General features: G+C 42.8%; 1 protein-coding gene across 2 annotated transcripts in view; it reads left to right on the top strand.

Annotated features, from left to right (window-relative positions):
• PATL1 (PAT1 homolog 1, processing body mRNA decay factor) overlaps window positions 1-8,009 on the top strand; it is a 38,274-nt gene extending 30,265 nt beyond the window's left edge. For both annotated transcript variants that reach the window (XM_081239763.1, XM_081239764.1), the window contains 4 exons: window positions 3,448-3,603; window positions 5,661-5,752; window positions 5,851-6,000; window positions 6,329-8,009. In XM_081239763.1, the coding sequence (XP_081095889.1) occupies window positions 3,448-3,603; window positions 5,661-5,752; window positions 5,851-6,000; window positions 6,329-6,350 (420 nt within the window). In that variant the 3' untranslated portion in view covers window positions 6,351-8,009. The remainder of the gene's footprint in view (window positions 1-3,447; window positions 3,604-5,660; window positions 5,753-5,850; window positions 6,001-6,328) is intronic.
• The last annotated feature ends 9,900 nt before the right edge of the window (window positions 8,010-17,909 follow it).

The raw sequence follows: 17,909 nt of genomic DNA, 5'->3' as shown, positions 1-17,909 counted from the left end.
GTCCTAGAAATATAGCACCTAGTTCTAGGTGCTGAAAGTTAGGAATCCAAAGATGCCTGCTTTGGTAGAGCTTATCTGCTAGTGAGGAAAACTTGGTTAAGTGTAGAGGCTAAGTTTTTACCTGTATGCGTTAAAGAGTAATAGACCACATCTCTAAACACCATTTTTTTGAAGTAATAGCGTGTTCCAGGTCCTGAGGCATAAAATGTACAAGATAATTCTGGAATATCTTGTATCAGAAAGCAAGGAAGCTAAAAGATTACTAGGGTCCTGTGTAAAAGATGCACAGACCAATTTGAAGGGGTCTCCTTTTGGTCAAAATGGGATAATTTGCATCAGAAAGAAAAATTATAGGAGTGGATTGAAGTAAATCAAATATATTTAGTTTAATGAGTTCATAATGGTATGAAAAAAATATACTAATCACCTTCAGAGATTACTAGCCTATCAACTCATTATTCTGAAAAGTGGTAAATAAAGGAAAAGAAGCATTTATCCTGCCACATTACAACCAAATGTCATGGTGACCAGAGAGTGATAATAGAAAAGTTCTTTATAGAAGGTATATCAGCTAAGAAATTCAAAAGAAATGATAAAATTAGAAAATTGCAGTTTTGGGCTTCCCTGGTGGCGCAGTGGTTGGGAATCTGCCTGCCAATGCAGGGGACGCAGGTTCGTGCCCCGGTCTGGGAAGATACCACATGCCGCGGAGCGGCTGGACCCGTGAGCCATGGCCGCTGGGCCTGCGCGTCCGGAGCCTGTGCTCCACAATGGGACAGGCCACAACAGTGAGAGGCCCGTGTACCGCAAAAAAAAAAAAAAGAAAAAAAAAAAAAAAGAAAATTGCAGTTTTACAGCTCCTAATGGAAAAGCAATCAGTCTGGGCAGCAATCATTACTGGTGCTACAAAAGCATTAGGTAAAAGGTGGATGGGGACCTTTACGGTGGTTGGAGCAGGCTGGCGACACCTGAACCCACTGATGACTGTTTTCGGTTTTATTTATGTATGTATGTATTTATTTATGGCTGCGTTGGGTCTTCGTTGCTGCGTGCGGGCTTTCTCTAGTTGCAGCGAGTGGGGGCTACTCTTCATTTCGGTGCACGGGCTTCTCATCGCAGTGGCTTCTCTTGTTGCGGAGCACGGGCTCTAGGCACGTGGGCTTCAGTAGTTGTGGCTCGCGGGCTCTAGAGCGCAGGCTCAGTAGTTGTGGCGCATGGGCTTAGCTGCTCTGCCTAATGTGGGATCTTCCTGGACCAGGGCTCGAACCCGTGTCCCCTGCATTGGCAGGTGGATTCTTAACCACTTTGCCACCAGGGAAGTCCCCCAGTGTTGACTGTTAACACCACTACGGGGAACAACCGGACACTACGTGCATCTTGATGTGATGCAGTAGAAAACACACAGCTCTCTCCATGAAGTTTTCTTGCCATGCACCACCCTGACCCCTCCATTGAACTTGAATTGAATTGAACCTCTAATTATCGGTTTTTATGGGAAAAAACAGAGGATGGTGAAACCTGTTTAGTGACAGCACAGAGGTGCAATTAGCCAGATCCAAACTATGGGACAAATGACCCAGTTTCTTCAACAAATAAATGGCATGAGAAAAGGAGATGGACAGTGACAAAGGAGCTATTAACAGATTGTAAAAGCCTTACCAGGGCTTCCCTGCTGGCGCAGTGGTTGAGAGTCCGCCTGCTGAGGCAGGGGACACGGGTTCGTTCCCCAGTCTGGGAAGATCCCACGTGCCGCGGAGCAGCTGGGCCTGTGAGCCACGGCCGCTGGGCCTGTGCGTCCGGAGCCTGTGCTCCGCAACGGGAGAGGTCACAACAGTGAGAGGCCCGCGTAACGCGGGGGAAAAAAAAAAAAAAAAAAAGCCTTACCAGCCAAATGCAATGTGTGGATTTATTTGAATCATGATTAAAATAAATCAGCTACTGGGACTTCCCTGATGGTCCAGTGGTTAAGACTCCACTCTCCCAATGCAGGGGGCCTGGGTTCGATCTCTGGTCAGGGAACTAGGTCCCACATGCTGCAACTAAGAGTTCGCATGCCGCAACTAACGATCCCATGTGCTGTAACTAAGACCCAGCGCAACCAAATAGATAAATATTTAAAAAATAAAAATAATAATTCACATTGCTGGTTCTAGACTGAATGTCCATCAAGCTAGGATGGGCATGTACTGTATTTGCCAAAGCATTGAGGAAAGCCTTTGCTGTGTTGGACTATATTCACCAATGGCATTTAAAAAAAAAAAAAAGAATCAGCTGTTAAAAGACATTTTTGAGACAGTTGGACAGACTGAATTTGGAATAAATATTGGATGATAATTAAGGAATTAAACTTTGTTAGGTGTGATAATATTGTGAGAGATTTTGTTAGCGATGCCAATTGAAGTATTTATGGATGGAATGATCTTATATGGGAAGCACATAGATTTAATAAGGTTGGCAACCTGTTGTTGATTGAATTGTTGTTGAAGTTGGGTTATGGGTATGTGGACTTCACTATACTGGTCTTTGTACTTTTGTGTATGTTTAAGAACGGTTTCCTTTTTAAAGCTCTGTTTATTTAGAGTAGTAGATCATGAAAAGGAGTCTTCTGCATCCTTGGATGCTGTTTAAAGTAGAACCAGCCATCACTTTTTATGCCATGGGCATTGAGTGCTGGAAGCACCCTCAGTTTCCTTTCAAGTGTCATAACTTACTTATACCAGTAGCTCTGTATTTTAACTTCCCAGTCCGGGCCTTAAGGCAAAACGGAATGAGTGGACTAGCAGGCTGGAATCCAGCAGCCTTGGAGTCTGGTTCTAGCTCGTAGCTTTGTAACCGAACACTGAGTTTCTGATCACTTAGCTTCTCTAATAATCTATAAAAATTGGTTAATCATTTCTCCATTTCCTCACTGAGCTTTTATAAAAAGATAAAACAAGATACAGTTAACTCTGAAAATACTTCTCGATAACTCTGTAGCACTGAGAATTTTACCTGTGTTAGAGTCCCTCTCACAATATATTAAAGTTGCCAATTTACTCATGGCTTTTCCTCTACACCTTAGACCCCTGAGGGTCTGTCCTGTTTACTATTTGTTTTTAGCTCACACGCCTGGAACGCTGTAAGCTTCTAAATATTTGTGGAGTGAATACTGATGTTTTATCATGAATCTTGCTGTGTATTTGAGAAGTGATTTTTACACCCTTGGTTCACACAAGTAATGCTGTTTCCTTTACAAGTTGAGTTGACAAAGTTCTCAGTAGCTATCATAGAATCTGCTGTTAAGATGCTGGTAGTATCTGCTGGGCTTGTCAGCCCTTTTTGGTTAAATCTTGCCTCGGGAAGTTGGATATACAACTGAGCATCCTTCCATCCATGCCCACTGATGGGGTGTGACTGAAGTAACAGTTGCCAAGATGTAATGCCCTTTTTTTTTTTTTTTTTTGGTAGGTGCTGCCATGCTTATTGAGTCCCTTCTCTCTTCTCCTCTATCATCTTCCATCAGTGACTGTCACCAGCCTTCTGCAACAGCTAATGAACCTACCTCAGAGTGCAGCTGCACCAGCACCCTCCAATCCTCACCTCACTGCTGTGCTCCAGAACAAGGTGGTCTTGCCCTTTTATGTCCCTGAACTTTGAGAGGCATTTAAATTTGAGTTATGAGTAAAAATAATGACTGCTGTGGCGATTGTAACAACAACAACAAAAAAGGCTTCCTTCAGCCTTTTACATTAAGCTTATAGTGATAAAAATTAGAAATAACAGTGGTTTCAACAAAATAGAACGTTCTGTATCTCATGTGGAATAAATCTGGTATGGTGACTGCACGGTGTCAGGGGTACAGGCTCCTTCAGTTTCCCTTCTTTGCCATCCTTAGCAGTGGCTGCCATGCCTGTGACCTCTGATGGTCCACGATGGTTGTGGAATTTAAGGTTCCACTTTGCACCAGGAAGAGAGGTGTGTTTAGAAGGCCAAGGGGTGTGGAGTAGCTGTCTGTCCTCCTTATTTGGACCTTTTCCAGGAGCTCTAACCACCAACTTCTACTTAATCTCAATGGCCAGATCTTAGTCACATGCCACGCCTAAACTGCAGGGAAGGCTGGAGAACATCTTTTAGTTCACGCCATTGTCACCACAAATAAAATCAGGTCTAATAGGAGAAGGAAAGCATACAGTATTAGGTAGGTAATTAACGGTCTCTGTCATAAGAGACTATTTCATATTTCATCTATATCAGGTTAAAGATCCAGAGACTCCTAGGGGAAGCAGGATATAGAAGAACATGAGCTTTTAGACAGAGCAGGTTTCCACTCCTTGTCTGCCACATCCTAGCTTTGTGACAGATTATTTCACTCTGCTGAGTCACACTTTCCTGATCTGTAATGTGGAGGTGATGAGGTCAATGTCAGAGTTGTCCTGTTTCTTAGATGAGAAAGCAGCTGTGAACGGTTCAGTATAATGCCTGGGACACAGTGAGCACTCTCTAAGGGCCGTCTGTTACAGTAGAGGGAAAAGTAGACCCAAGGCCTCTTTCTTCTTATACCTGAAAACCTGCCAAGCATGGCTCGGAAGGGCCGTGAGTACCTCAGAGCCTGAGAGGGTGATGGTGCCTCAGGGGACATAAGACAGGGGTTCTGGGGTAATCAGTTGTGTGTCTTCCATGTTATTTGGTCTCTTAGCTTTAATTTTTTTTTTTTTTTTTTCTTTTTGCGGTATGCGGGCCTCTCACTGTTGTGGCCTCTCCCGTTGCGGAGCACAGGCTCCGGACGCGCAGGCCCAGAGGCCATGGCTCACGGGCCCAGCCGCTCCGCGGCATATGGGATCCTCCCAGACCGGGGCACGAACCCGTATCCCCTGCATCGGCAGGCGGACTCTCAACCACTGCGCCACCAGGGAGGCCCTCTTAGCTTTAATTTTGATAAAGACAGTAGAAGAGCATGAAGTCAGACAAGGTTATGTAACCCGTTGTTTTTCTGACAGTGACATGAAGGGAGCTTTTGTGGAAAGGCAAGGTTATCCTGTATGAGGTGAACTCAGAAAGGAGGGATGGGATCCCAAAATATCCCCAGCTTCTCTTTATGGTCCATTATAGCTGTGATTCATACATTTAACCTAGGACTTGAACGTCCTCTCTAAGCATTTGTATTTCCAGATATGTGTGTCCTTTTTAAAGGAAATTTTCTCTTCATTCCCTGATCATCCCAGTTACCTTTCTTTGTATGTCTTCTCACAGGTCTTAACACCACTTTTCTTAATTCAAATTCTATTTAATGTTTTTTGTTCTATGAACTTTAATTTTCTGTATCAAAATTTGTCTTCACTTAACTCTTCTTTTTAATCCATTTCTGTTCTAGTAAACAGGAGAAAAGCTAAATCCCACATTACCCATGGCAAGGAGAAATTATCTTGTCCTATCAGGGTGGGGTGGGGTCGGGTGTAGAGGACTGCTGGACCCTGGGGCTTCCTGTTTCCTTTGAGGGAGCTTGCTGCTGCTGTGCCAGGAGGAGGACACAGCCGCTCGGCTCGGCCCGATTGCACAGAGCAGCACAGCAGTGGGGTTCTTTTGGTCCAGCGTCGTTGCCCATCCAGCGCCGCGGTCCACGCAGCAGCGGTCCAGGAGCAGTGGGTGCGGCGCCGCGTGACGCCCTCTGTCTCCTCTCGCAGTTCGGCCTGTCACTGCTGCTCGTCGTGCTGAGCCGGGGGGAAGACCTGCAGGGCTCAGACCCCACTTCAGAATCAACGCAGAGCAACCAGTGGTCAGTCTGGACTGTGTTTCTTCTCTTATTTTAAGTTCTTTTAGGTAATCTTTTCATTCTTTTTTTTTTATATTGTTATTTTTGATTTTCCCTTTCAGGACGGAGGTGATGTTCATGGCAACCCGAGAACTTCTGCGGATTCCCCAGGCAGCCCTGGCCAAGCCAGTCTCTATACCCACAAACCTAGTATCCCTGTTTTCTCGTTACGTTGACCGACAGAAACTGAACTTGCTGGAGACGAAACTGCAGTAAGTTGGAAACAGGAGAGTTCCACATCTCACTGAAGTTGGCAGTTTAGAAGTTATGTTGAGGAGGCTGGGGCGGGGGGCGGGGTGCATAAAACTGCATTTGGTGGAAGAGATTAAAGATTTCTGTCAAATACATGAGCATCTGCGAGATATAAAAGACTGTATTGGATGCAACAGAACCCTCGTTGTTAAATAAACGCTAAGGGTACAAATATCTTAGGTGTTTTGTTATGAGAGTTCATACAAGGATGTAACTCTAATACAAATGACTGACTTCTGTTTTAACTCATTTATACAGGTTTCCTTTCTCTCTTTCGTTGTACCGTAGGCTAGTTCAGGGGATACGATAAAAGATCTCCACGTGTGTCCTGTGCCTCCTTTCGGCTGCCACCTGCACTGCTGCCATCACCAATGGAGTGTTGCTTTTAATGAGGGAGGGAAGGTAGTTTATTCCCCAAAGCGTCTTGTGGGACTGATTCCTGTTCACAGGGGTTGGCTCTGAATGCCAGGTATTTCCCCACTGGTCTGTGAAATTTGGCTGGGTGATACTTCTGCTGGTTTCTTCTTACCTCCTGTGTTACAATTCTGCATGTCCTACTTTTACTCAATTCTTCTCAATTTTGCATTTTCTTTGCCCTAGAAACACAAGTATAATCTCTCCCTTTATCCCACCACCACTACTCCAGTTCAGAGTAGATTGTAGCTTGCCAAAGGATTCCTTCCCTCATCCTACTGAAGTCTTTTTTCATTGCCCCATATTAATATGACTGTAGGAGAGCCAGTTAAGTAGAAGTCTATATATATGCGCACACACACGCCCCTATACACACACTTCTGTGGTCTCCAAAGGATGCTTGAAGAACGAGTTTTAGATTGAGAAATATTTAGGTGACACAACCCTTCTTTAACCACAAACCAGTTGATGTATTTTTAATCTGTTTCTCGTCCCTCTTGTAATTAATTTGGTGGGTTCTACTTGTTTTCATATGAATACAGGGTATGGAGCACGTTTAATAGAACCAGAATTAATTGGCTTAGTTGGCTGATGCCCAGCTCTAGGCTGAGAAGTCCTTTATCTCCTCCCCACTTGTATTTCCTGTGGTTCTGTCCACCTCAGTGAAAACAGCACACGGTTAAGCCTCTTTCCTGCTACAACTGCAGTGTACTTGAGCCTGTCCCCTCGAGTGCGTGGACGATTGCCCAAGATGACCCTAACCTAGAGCCTGCTTCCACAGTGTAGCCTTTGCACACTCAGTCTGTCTTCCTGAAACTACTTCAGGAAGCCATGCTTTTTCACTTCTCTCTTTTCTGTTTTTATTCGGTGCCATGGGGAGAAACCTCCCCACCTAACCACGGAAGCTAAGTCCGGCCCGTGCTGCTCTTCAGTTTCCTCCACACTGTGGGCAGAGCTGCCGTCCTTGCTGCTTCATCTCACCCAGGTCCCATTCCCAGGCAGCCAGGGGGCCTGGGCCTGAATGCGAGCAGGGACAGGCCTGCGTGACCCTAGTCACTTATCCCTCCCCCATTCAGCAGTCAACCGGGATAAGGGGTTTTGATCCCTGGTGATTTATAGCCCTCAAGGCAATGAAATCTGAATTAATTTCACATGACTGTCCTGTTGCACATTTTGCTGTTCTAGCCTTTTCGAATGTAGTGGGGGAACAGGTTATGATATTTAATGAGAGTAAACATTTTGCACATAAATGTACAACAGTAAGGTCCTCCGTTATATCCAGCTCTCCCTGTTCTCCACCTCCATTTCTTCCCATTCAGTGGCCCTGGGTTCCGCCAGCTGTTCCCCCATGACATTCCCTAGCTTGACCTCTGCCATCATTTTCCACTAGGCGCCTTTCCTACCTTCCCTTCACAACCGATCAAGCGAAGGCTTGATTATTATTTCTTCTTTTCTGTGCTTTATCTTTTTTGTTTGGTTTTAATTAATAAAAATTAAAGTTTCTAAATTTACATTTTTATAGGGTATTGTAAATAAAAACAAATTGTATACTTGAAAAAAATACGTGCCTCCATTTCTATTTATTACTTCTGAACATGCTTTTTAATGTGTTTCTAGCATATTTAGATAGACCTCTTGGTGTTGGGGATTGGTAAGGATATTATTACCTAATTTTTAATCTTTTTTATTTTGTCATAAGGGAGACAACACATAAAGATCTTATGTTTCCATGATAACTTTCCTTTAAAAACCTAGGATGCTTTCAGGACTTCCCTGGTGGCGCAGTGGTTGAGAATCTGCCTGCCAGTGCAGGGGACATGGGTTCGAGCCCTGGTCTGGGAAGATCCCACGTGCCGCGGAGCAACTAAGCCCGTGCGCCACAACTACTGAGCCTGTGCTCTAGAGCCAGCGAGCCACAACTACTGAAGCCCGTGCAGCCTAGAGCTCGTGCTCCGCAACAAAGAGAAGCCACCACGATGAGAATCCCATGCACAGCAATGAAGACCCAGTGCAGCCAAAAATAAATAAATAAATTTATTTAAAAAACAAAAAGCCTTTTAGAAAAACCTAGGCTGCTTTCGGCCATTGTCATTTGCCTGCAACTTTTTTTTTAATATAAATTTATTTATTTGTTTGTTTGTCTTTGGCTGCGTTGGGTCTTCACTGCTGCGCGCGGGCTTTTCTCTAGTTGTGGTGAGCAGAGGCTACTCTTCATTGCAGTGCGCGGGCTTCTCACTGCGGTGGCTTCTCTTTGTTGCGGAGCACGAGCTCTAGGCACACGGGCTTCAGTAGTTGTGGCTCGCTGGCTCTAGAGCACAGGCTCAGCAATTGCAGCACACAGGCTTAGTTGCTCCGTGGCATGTGGGATCTTCCTGGACCAGGGCTCGAACCCACGTCCCCTGCATTGGCAGGCAGATCCTAACCACTGTGCCACCAGGGAAGTCCCTCCTCTCCAACTTTTAACTACAAAGCAGAATTATAAATTTCAATAGATGGACTGCAGTTCATCTTCATCTCTAGGCATATGAGACTTTTTTTTTTAATTTTTGGCTGCGTTGGGTCTTCGTTGCTGTGTGCAGGCTTTCTCTAGTTGCAGCGAGCGGGGGCTGCTCTTCGTTGCGGTGGCTTCTCTTGTTGCTGAGCATGGGCTCTAGGCTCACAGGCTTCAGGAATTGTGGCTCACGGGCTCTAGAGCGCAGGCTCAGTAGTTGTGGCACATGGGCTCAGTTGCTCCGCGGCATGTGGGATCTTCCTGGACCAGGGATCAAACCCATGTCCCCTGCATTGGCAGGTGGATTCTTAACCACTGTGCCACCAGGGAAGTCCCGGCATATGAGACTTTTTAAAGAAACTTCACATAGCCCAGTTTGGCCTTAAGCTGCCCTCATGGTTAATATTTCCTTAGCTCTCATTTATATCTCCTCAAAAGAGGTGGAAAAAAGTTGGTCATTCTTTATAGTAAATTCATGTTAATTATTTCAAACTTATCACAGCATTATTCATAATAGAAAAATTAGAAATAGCCTAAATGCCCAAGATCACAATAATGGCTAAGTAAATGATAACTGTGTCATGGACAATTAGAATATTTAACCATGGAAAGTGTTTATGATCTAGTATGGGGGAAAAGCAGAAAGTATATATGCTTTGAATCCGATTCTTTTTTTAAGAAAATGTATATATGATGAGAAAAAAATTGGGAGGATATGCCCTGCAGTTACCCCTGAAGGTGTCCATCTGTAGACGGCGGGATTATGGGGAACTTTCTTTTGCTTTCAGTATTTTCTAAATCTTCTATAGAGAAAACACATTGCTTATATTCTTAGGGAAATACTGTCTTTGAAGAGCTTAGTTACATGGGAAAATACTTAAAAATATAATGTTAAGTATAAATAGTTTTTGTATATGTATATGGCTTAACCTGTGTGGGGAAAAAAATGAGAAAGGAATGCAATCAAGGGTGATCAGAGAGCAGTGGATGCCTTTAAGGGGAAGGGTTGTGGAGGATTTTGTGTGTAGTTGATTGATCCTGCTTTTCCATTGTCCAAATTGTCTTCAATGAGCATGTATTGCTGTTACAGCCAAAGGGGGGTTATTCTCTAAAAACAGCTAAAATTAGTAGCCCTCTACTTTCTGGTGAGAAAATAAGTTCTAGTGGGACAAAAATGTCTGACCTAGTTGTGCTTGATTTCAGAGCCAGTGCATTTGACTTTGTAGCAGATGAATGTGCTGAAAAAAATATGTGAAAGCAAGGCAATTATCCTGTGAGATGTGGTCAGGTATTCCACTATTGAACATTTAAAATGATATACTAGGGACTTACCTGGCTGTCCAGTGGTTAAGACTCTGTGCTTCCACTGCAGGGGACACAGGTTCGATCCCTGATTGGGGAACTAAGATCCCATATGCCATTCAGCATGGTGAAAAAATAAAATGATGTACCAGTTGAGGGGGTCAAAGAACCACTTTGATAAGTCCAAGCCATATCTCCCAGTAAGCTCCCATATGTACACGAAATTGCATTTTTTCCTGACTGCTAAATCAAGATGGATGGATCCCAGCTCCATCTCCAGAAAGATCTGCTCAAGTCCATTTTGCTCTAAGTGCCAGTCAGCTGGCTTTCACCAAACCTGCCCTATCAATCGTCAGGAAGGCCAAGACGATCTTCTGAATTTGATAGAGGTCACTGGATGCCCTCCACCATCTGCTTCTGGAGAGCAATAATGTCCATTGTGTGAAAAGTGGAAGTGGGAGATTGGAAGGCATCTTACACTTGCCTTCACCCAGCTATGTTTAAATATATTGATACTGTGATCCTTAAGAAATTTATATATGGGTTTTTAGGCAAGTCTTTAATCTGAGGAATCCATATCTTAAAATCACCATTTACCTTCTTGAAGCAGAGGCACAGTTGTGAATAGATTGCAGGTCTCATAACAGCCTCTACTTTGCCTTTTATTTTGTGAATGTTGCATGTAAGGCTGTTCCAAGGAGCTTGTCATATATTATTCAGCGTGACTCTCTAAGCTCCCCAATTTAGCCAAGTTCATTCTCCAAGGCAGTGTTAACCTAAATCAGACCTGAGAGCTGGGAAACATCTAGAAGGGGGCTAGGTAATCAGTGATGTGTGCACTTTGCCAGTTGCGAATAGAATCTCTCATAAGTTGCTTAGATTTTACCAATCTAAAAAGAATTCCACCACCCCGGAAAAACCATGGCTAACAGTTCGGCATATTGTCCTCTAAGTGATTTTTCTATGCAATTGCATACATAGAATGGTAGATATTTTTACTTTTTTTCTCAGTACATCGTGGATATCTTTCTGTGTTAGTATATAGAGAGGTACCATGTTTGTTTTAATGGTTGTATGGTGTTCCACTGTGTGCCATAATTTATTTAACTGCTCCCCTATTAATAGATTCAATCTCCAAATATTTTTTGCCCTCATTATTGTTCATCCAACAGTGAACAAAGGTGAACCCACAATATCACCTTACATTTCTGTAGTTTTTTTTTTATAGTGTAAGAAGAACACTAACATTCATTTACTAGTTCAGATCTTCTCTATAACTTTTTGAAATAGAATGGGCAACTGTAATTGTACAGTACCAAAACGAGATCAGCAAGACCATCCAGCTAGTAAGGGCTAACACTAGAATTTAGCCCGTAAAGTTTCAAGGTCCACATCTAGCGTCCTGGCTACAAGAAGGCTCCTGTTCCTCGACCAAAGTTTCATGTAAGAGCCACCTGAGAAGCTACAAGCATTTAAGGACACATCTGCAAACCCTTTTGATTGGGTTTTAATGCCTTCATTTTCAGTAGACAGATTAAATAATTCCCTCTCAGTAATGTCCAAAAAAGGTAATTCTGGTTTTAACTATTGGAGACAATTGCAATATATAAGGACCTGAATTACAGAAAGGCAGCTGTCAGGCATCTGTATGATCCTTTTGGTTTAAGCATCTTGAAAAGGAGATTTAAGAAAAGATTTCCTTCCACACCACTTCATCCCAATATTTTGAAATGAATTTTTTATCTTAGATATATTCGGTCACAGGTGGTTGGCTCACTCATTAGTTCACTGCGTTAATATGTGAACTCCACAAATGCAGCAATTGCCTTGTTCACAGCTGTGCCCCAATTCCCAGCACAAGGGCAACACCTAGCAGGCATCCAACAAATGTCTTGTTCATAAAATAGTTGGGCTGTGAAGAAACAGCTTAAAGGGGTTATTCAGAGGACAGATCTTAATGTAATAAGTTAATCTGTGTGTGCAAGGCCCATTCCACACTACATTGTCACTCATTTTTTCACAACAACCCCTAGGTCAGGAACAATTTGATAAGGTAAATCAGACAAACGCTTGTGAATGTCCAGCGTTACTCCAGGTACACTGGTGACAAAAACAAAGGCTCTGCCCTGGGAGGATATTTGGTGATAAGTGCTAAGAAGAGAACAAACGAGGGTAAAGGAATGAAGAGGGGTGGGATTTGTACTTTAGACAGAGAGGCCAGGCAAGGCCTTGATGGGCATATGGCATTTAAGCAGGTACATGAATAATGAGAAGAGGACGGCCACGCGACGGTCTCAGAAGAGCATCCCAAGTAAAATGCAGGAGATGGCCTCTCCCTGAGATGAGAATGGGTGAGGAGTTCATGGGACCACGGCGGGTTCATGTCGCTGGAGTGAAGGGAGCTGGTAGAGTGACCACACTACCCTGAAGGGATTTATTCACATTGCAACGGGAAGCCTTTGCAGAGTTCTTAAGGAAAAAGTACAAAACATCTGATTTGTGCTTTTAAAAGTCACTTTTCTGGCTGGGGGGTATAAATTAGGAGTTTGGGATTAACAGATACACACTACAGTATAAAATAGATACACAAGGACCTACAGTATAGCACAGGGAACTATATTCAATGTCTTGTAATTATAAGGGAAATAACCTGAGAACGATTAGATAGATAGATAGATAAGATAGATAGATGTATAACTGAATCGCTTTGCTCTTCGCCTGAAACTAACACAACATTGTAAATCAACTATACTTCAATTTTATTTTATTTTATTTATTTATTTTTTTTTGCGGTACGCGGGCCTCCCACCGCCGTGGCCTCTCCCGTCGCGGAGCACAGGCTCCGGACACGCAGGCTCAGCGGCCATGGCTCACGGGCCCAGCCGCTCCACGGCATGGGGGATCCTCCCAGACCGGGGCGCGAACCCGCGTCCCCTGCATCGGTGGGCGGACTCCCAACCACGGCGCCACCAGGGAAGCCCCATACATCAATTTCTTAAAAATCACTTTGCTGGAAATTCCCTGGCTGTCCAGTGATTAGGACTCGGGGCTCAATCCCTGGTCGAGGAAAGAAGATCCCGCAAGTCGCGCTGCACGGCCAAAAATAAAATAAATTTAAAATAAATAAAAAATAAAATCAGTTTGTTGTATGGAAAAGGAAATAGGCAAAAGAAGGGGCCACTTATGAGAAGGCCTCACAACACTCTTCCTGCTCTACAGGATGAGGAGAGGGAGCCTTTAAAAGGCAAAGTGATCGAGGGGCTAATTTTTTTAAAGCAGATTTAGGACGGATGTTACCTTGGGGTGTGTGGGGGGCTGTGGTTAAGAGAATGGGATTGGTATAAAGATGTAGGAAATAGGTCCTTTATATTTCTTACGTTGAGTTGTGGGTTGACAGGTATTCATTTTATTTTTGTGCTTCGTCACTTTTATATATCATGTGTTCTGTGAATGTTATGGGCTGAATTTTGTCCCTCATAACTCAAGTTGAAATGCCATTTGCAGCAACATGGATGGACCTAGAGATTATCATACTAAGTAAGTCAGAGGAAGACAAATATCATATGATATCCCTTATATGTGGAATCTAAAAAAATGATACAAATGAACTTATTTACAAAACACAAATAGAGTCACAGATGTAGAAAGCAAACTTATGGTTACCAGGGGGGAAGTGGGGAGGGATAAATTGGGAGATTGGGATTGACATACACACACTACTATATATAAGATAGATAACTAATAAGGACCTACTGTATAGCACAGGGGACTCTACTCAATACTCTGTAATGGCCTATATGGGAAAAGAATCTAAAAAAGGGCAGATATATGTATATGTAAAACTGATTCACTTTGCTGTACAACAGAAACTAACACAATGTTGTAAATCGACTACAATAAAAATTTTTTATAAAAACAAAACTCAAGTTGAAGTCCTAACCCTCAGTACCTCAGCATGTGACCATGTTTAGAGACAGCACATTTGAAGATGTATTAAGTTAAAGTGAGGTCATTAGGGGAATTCCCTGGCAGTCCAGTGGTTAGGACTCTGAGCTTTCACTGCCGAGGGTGCGTGTTCAATCCCTGGTCGGGGAAGTAAGATCCTGCATGGCATGGCCAAAAAAAAATGAGGTCATTAGGGTGAGTTCTAGTCCAATATGACTGGTGTCCTTACAAGAAGTGGTGGTGAGGACACAGGCACAGACAGGAGACCATGTGAAGATACAGGGAGAAGACAGCCATCTAAAAGTCAACACCTCAAGACTTCCCTGGTGGTCCAGTGGTTAAGACTCTGCACTTCCACTGCAAGGGGCGCAGCTTTGACCCCCTGTAGGTGAACAAGGATTCTGAATGCCGCACAGCCAAAAAAAATTAAAAATAAATAAGTCAACACCTCAGAAGAAACCAACCCTGCCAACACTTTGATCTCAGATTTCTAGCCTCCAGAATTGTGAGAAAATAAATTTCCATTGTTTAAGCTACCCCATCTTTGGTACTTTGTTATGACAGTCCTGGAAAACTAATAAGTTTAGGTGTCAAATATTTCATCATTAATTTTTTTTTAATTTTTAAAAATCCATAGGATAGTAGAAAAATATGTATCAAACTGTTAACAGTGGTCATTTCTGGAAGGTGTGAGTATGGGGAATTCTGATTTTCTCTATTTACATTTCTGAACCCTTTATATCTTTTATAATGAGTATATTTTGGTTTGTATTTAAAGGAAGGAAGAAAAGGGAGAGAGAGCATGGACATGATTTGTCCAATATTGTAGTGAGTGAGTGGCAGAAAAAGAAAAACTGGATTACATTTACTATCATTTTCCAGCATTTCTCCATCTAACAGAGAAGCAGACATGTTGTATGGACTTCCAAAACTGTTCCTTAAAAGAAAGGAAATTCCCTTTTGTCCTCGTTCCTTCCCTCTTCTTGCTGCCTAGAATGAAGCTGTAATGACTGGAGCTCCAACAGCCATCTTGGGGCAAAAGATAATCTCAACAATAGTAACAATGCACAGTGGAGGAGAAAGATGGAGGCTGTGTCTCTGAAGACTTCAGTGAGCTACCATACCAACCCTGAGCTGCCTACCTCTGCATTTCTTTTCGATGTGAGAATAAACTCTTATGTGTTTAAACCAACATAAATTGGACCTCTGTTACTTGCAAATAAACCTAATCCTAATTATTACAAAGGATTTTTTTAGTCATTTGGTATTAGAGCTCATTAAGTGCTATTGGGGAAAAGTTTTTTGAATAATCTTTTAAAAAAATTATTACAAATTTGAGGGAATTCTCCACTCACAACCTCCATTTTCTCTGAAGTGCAATGCATGATTATCTGATGTGAAACAGGAGGGTTTGTGTAGCCTAAAGAGCGTGCTTAAAAAGTTGGTACTGGGGCTTCCCTGGTGGCGCAGTGGTTGAGAGTCCGCCTGCCGACGCAGGGGACACGGGTTTGTGCCCCGGTCCGGGAAGATCCCACATGCTGCGGAGCGGCTGGGCCCGTGAGCCATGGCCGCTGAGCCTGCGCGTCCGGAGCGCCTGTGCTCCGCAACGGGAGAGGCCACAGCAGTGAGAGGCCTGCATACCGCAAAAAAAAAAAAAAAAAAAAAAAAAAAAAAGTTGGTACAAGTTCCTGGGAGGAACAAGAACAGCGGCAGGGCTAGTGATACTTTCTAAAAATAAAAGAAACTAATTCTATTCTCTGTTATCAATTTTAACTAAACATCAGTTCATTGTGTGGATGACACATGACTTAACTATTTGAATAGTTTCTGTTATTAAGAAAAAAAAAGATTCCAAGCCACCAGCAGTATGAAGCCTGCCAAGGCTGAAGGCCTATTCATATCTGTGTTTGAATGCTGGCTTTGCTTTTATAAGTTATTTTACTTGTTTGAGTCTCAACTTACCCATCTGTAAAAGGGATGGCAAAACAACTGGGATTGTGACAAAGAATAAATGAAATTACATTTGTAAAAGTGCTTAACACTCAGTAAAAGTTATTCCCTCACTTTTTTAATCCATTTGTACCTCATATAAAGTTCCAGTATTTCTAGGCTTGTCATACCCCCAAGGAAGACCCGTGGGTCCCACCTGGATGAGTTATGTTGTGCTGCAAATATAATCTTAAATAATTAATAATTGCAGTTAGTGTTTATTGATTATTTACTATAGACCAGGCACATTTCATGCGTTTTTATTTAATCCTTCCCCAAAACCTTGAGAAATAGATGCTATTAATATGGTCATAAGGAAACTAGGAGAGGTCAAGTAAACAGTCCAAGATTTTTTTTTTTTTTTTTGGCCATACGGCATGACTTGTGGGGTTTTAGTTCCCCAACCAGGGATCGAACCCAGGCCTTCGGCAGTGAGAGCTCGGAGCCCTAACCACTGGACAGCCAGGGAATTCCCAACAGCCCAAGATTGCATTCACTTAGCACAAGCAGGATTTGAACCATGGAGACAGTAAAAAGATAATTGGTTGCCAGGGGTTCAGGGAGAAGGAGGGAGAGATGCATAGATGGAGCACAAAGGATTTTTAGGGCAGGGAAACGATTCTGCATGATACTGTAATAGTGGATACATGTCATTATACATTTGTAAAACTCACAGAATGTACAACACCAAGAGTGAACCCCAATGTAAACTATAGACTTTGGGTGATAATCAATTATAACAAATGTACTACTCTGGATATTGATGGTAGGGGAGGCTGTGCGTGTGCGGGGATGGGGGATATTAGAATTCTCTGTACTTTTGGCTCAATTTTTCTGTGTACCTAAAACTGCTCTTAAAAAAGCATGAAAATATCCAAAGCATTGGTGATTGGCAGGTGAAACAGTCTGGACTGAACAGAGGAGTAAAACAATGGGATAGGAAAGGAAAGTTTGAACCCAGTAGTGAAGGGCCTTAGACAGTCAGGTGGGTAATTGGGACTTTAGCCTGTAAGTCAATGGGGGTTGTTGAGGACTACTGAGCAGGGAACTCAGTTAAAGAACAGACTTGTAGGAATAAACCTCTGGCTGCTATTGTGTGAGGAGAATTCGGGAAGATAGATTGGAGGCAAATAGGTAAAAGGCACAAGTGAGGGGATTTCCGTGGTGGTGCAGTGGATAAGACTCTGTCCTCCCAATGCAGGGGGCCCGGGTTTGATCCCTGGTCAGGGAACTGGATCCCACATGCATGCCACAACTAAGAGTTTGCATGCCACAACTAAGGAGGCTGTGAGCCACAACTAAGGAGCCTGCGAGCTGCAACGAAGACCTTGCACAACCAAGTAAATGAATAAATAAATATTAAAATAAATAAGTAAAATAAAATAAAACAACAGACCATAGGGTAGAATTCCAAATGATATTAAAAAAAAAAAAAGCACAAGTGGCCCTGTAAAGAAAGGAGTGCATAGATGTTGGTGGGAATGTAAATTGGTGCAGCCACTATAGAAAACAGTATAGAGGTTCCTAAAAAATTAAAAATTGAACTATCATGTGATCCAGCAATCCCACTTCTGGATATGTACCCCAAGGAAAGGAAATCAATACATCAAAGAGATCTGCACCCCTCACTGCAACGTTATTCACAATGGCCAAGACATGGAAACAACCTAAACTGTGTGTCAACGGATGAATGAATGAAGAAAATGTTATATATACATATGAATATTA

This window comes from Mesoplodon bidens (assembly GCF_964165515.1).
Source record: "Mesoplodon bidens genome assembly, chromosome: 7".
Lineage (NCBI taxonomy): Eukaryota > Metazoa > Chordata > Mammalia > Artiodactyla > Ziphiidae > Mesoplodon > Mesoplodon bidens.
The sequence above is the reverse complement of the archived record's forward strand: the minus strand, read 5'-3'. Positions and strand labels throughout refer to the sequence as shown.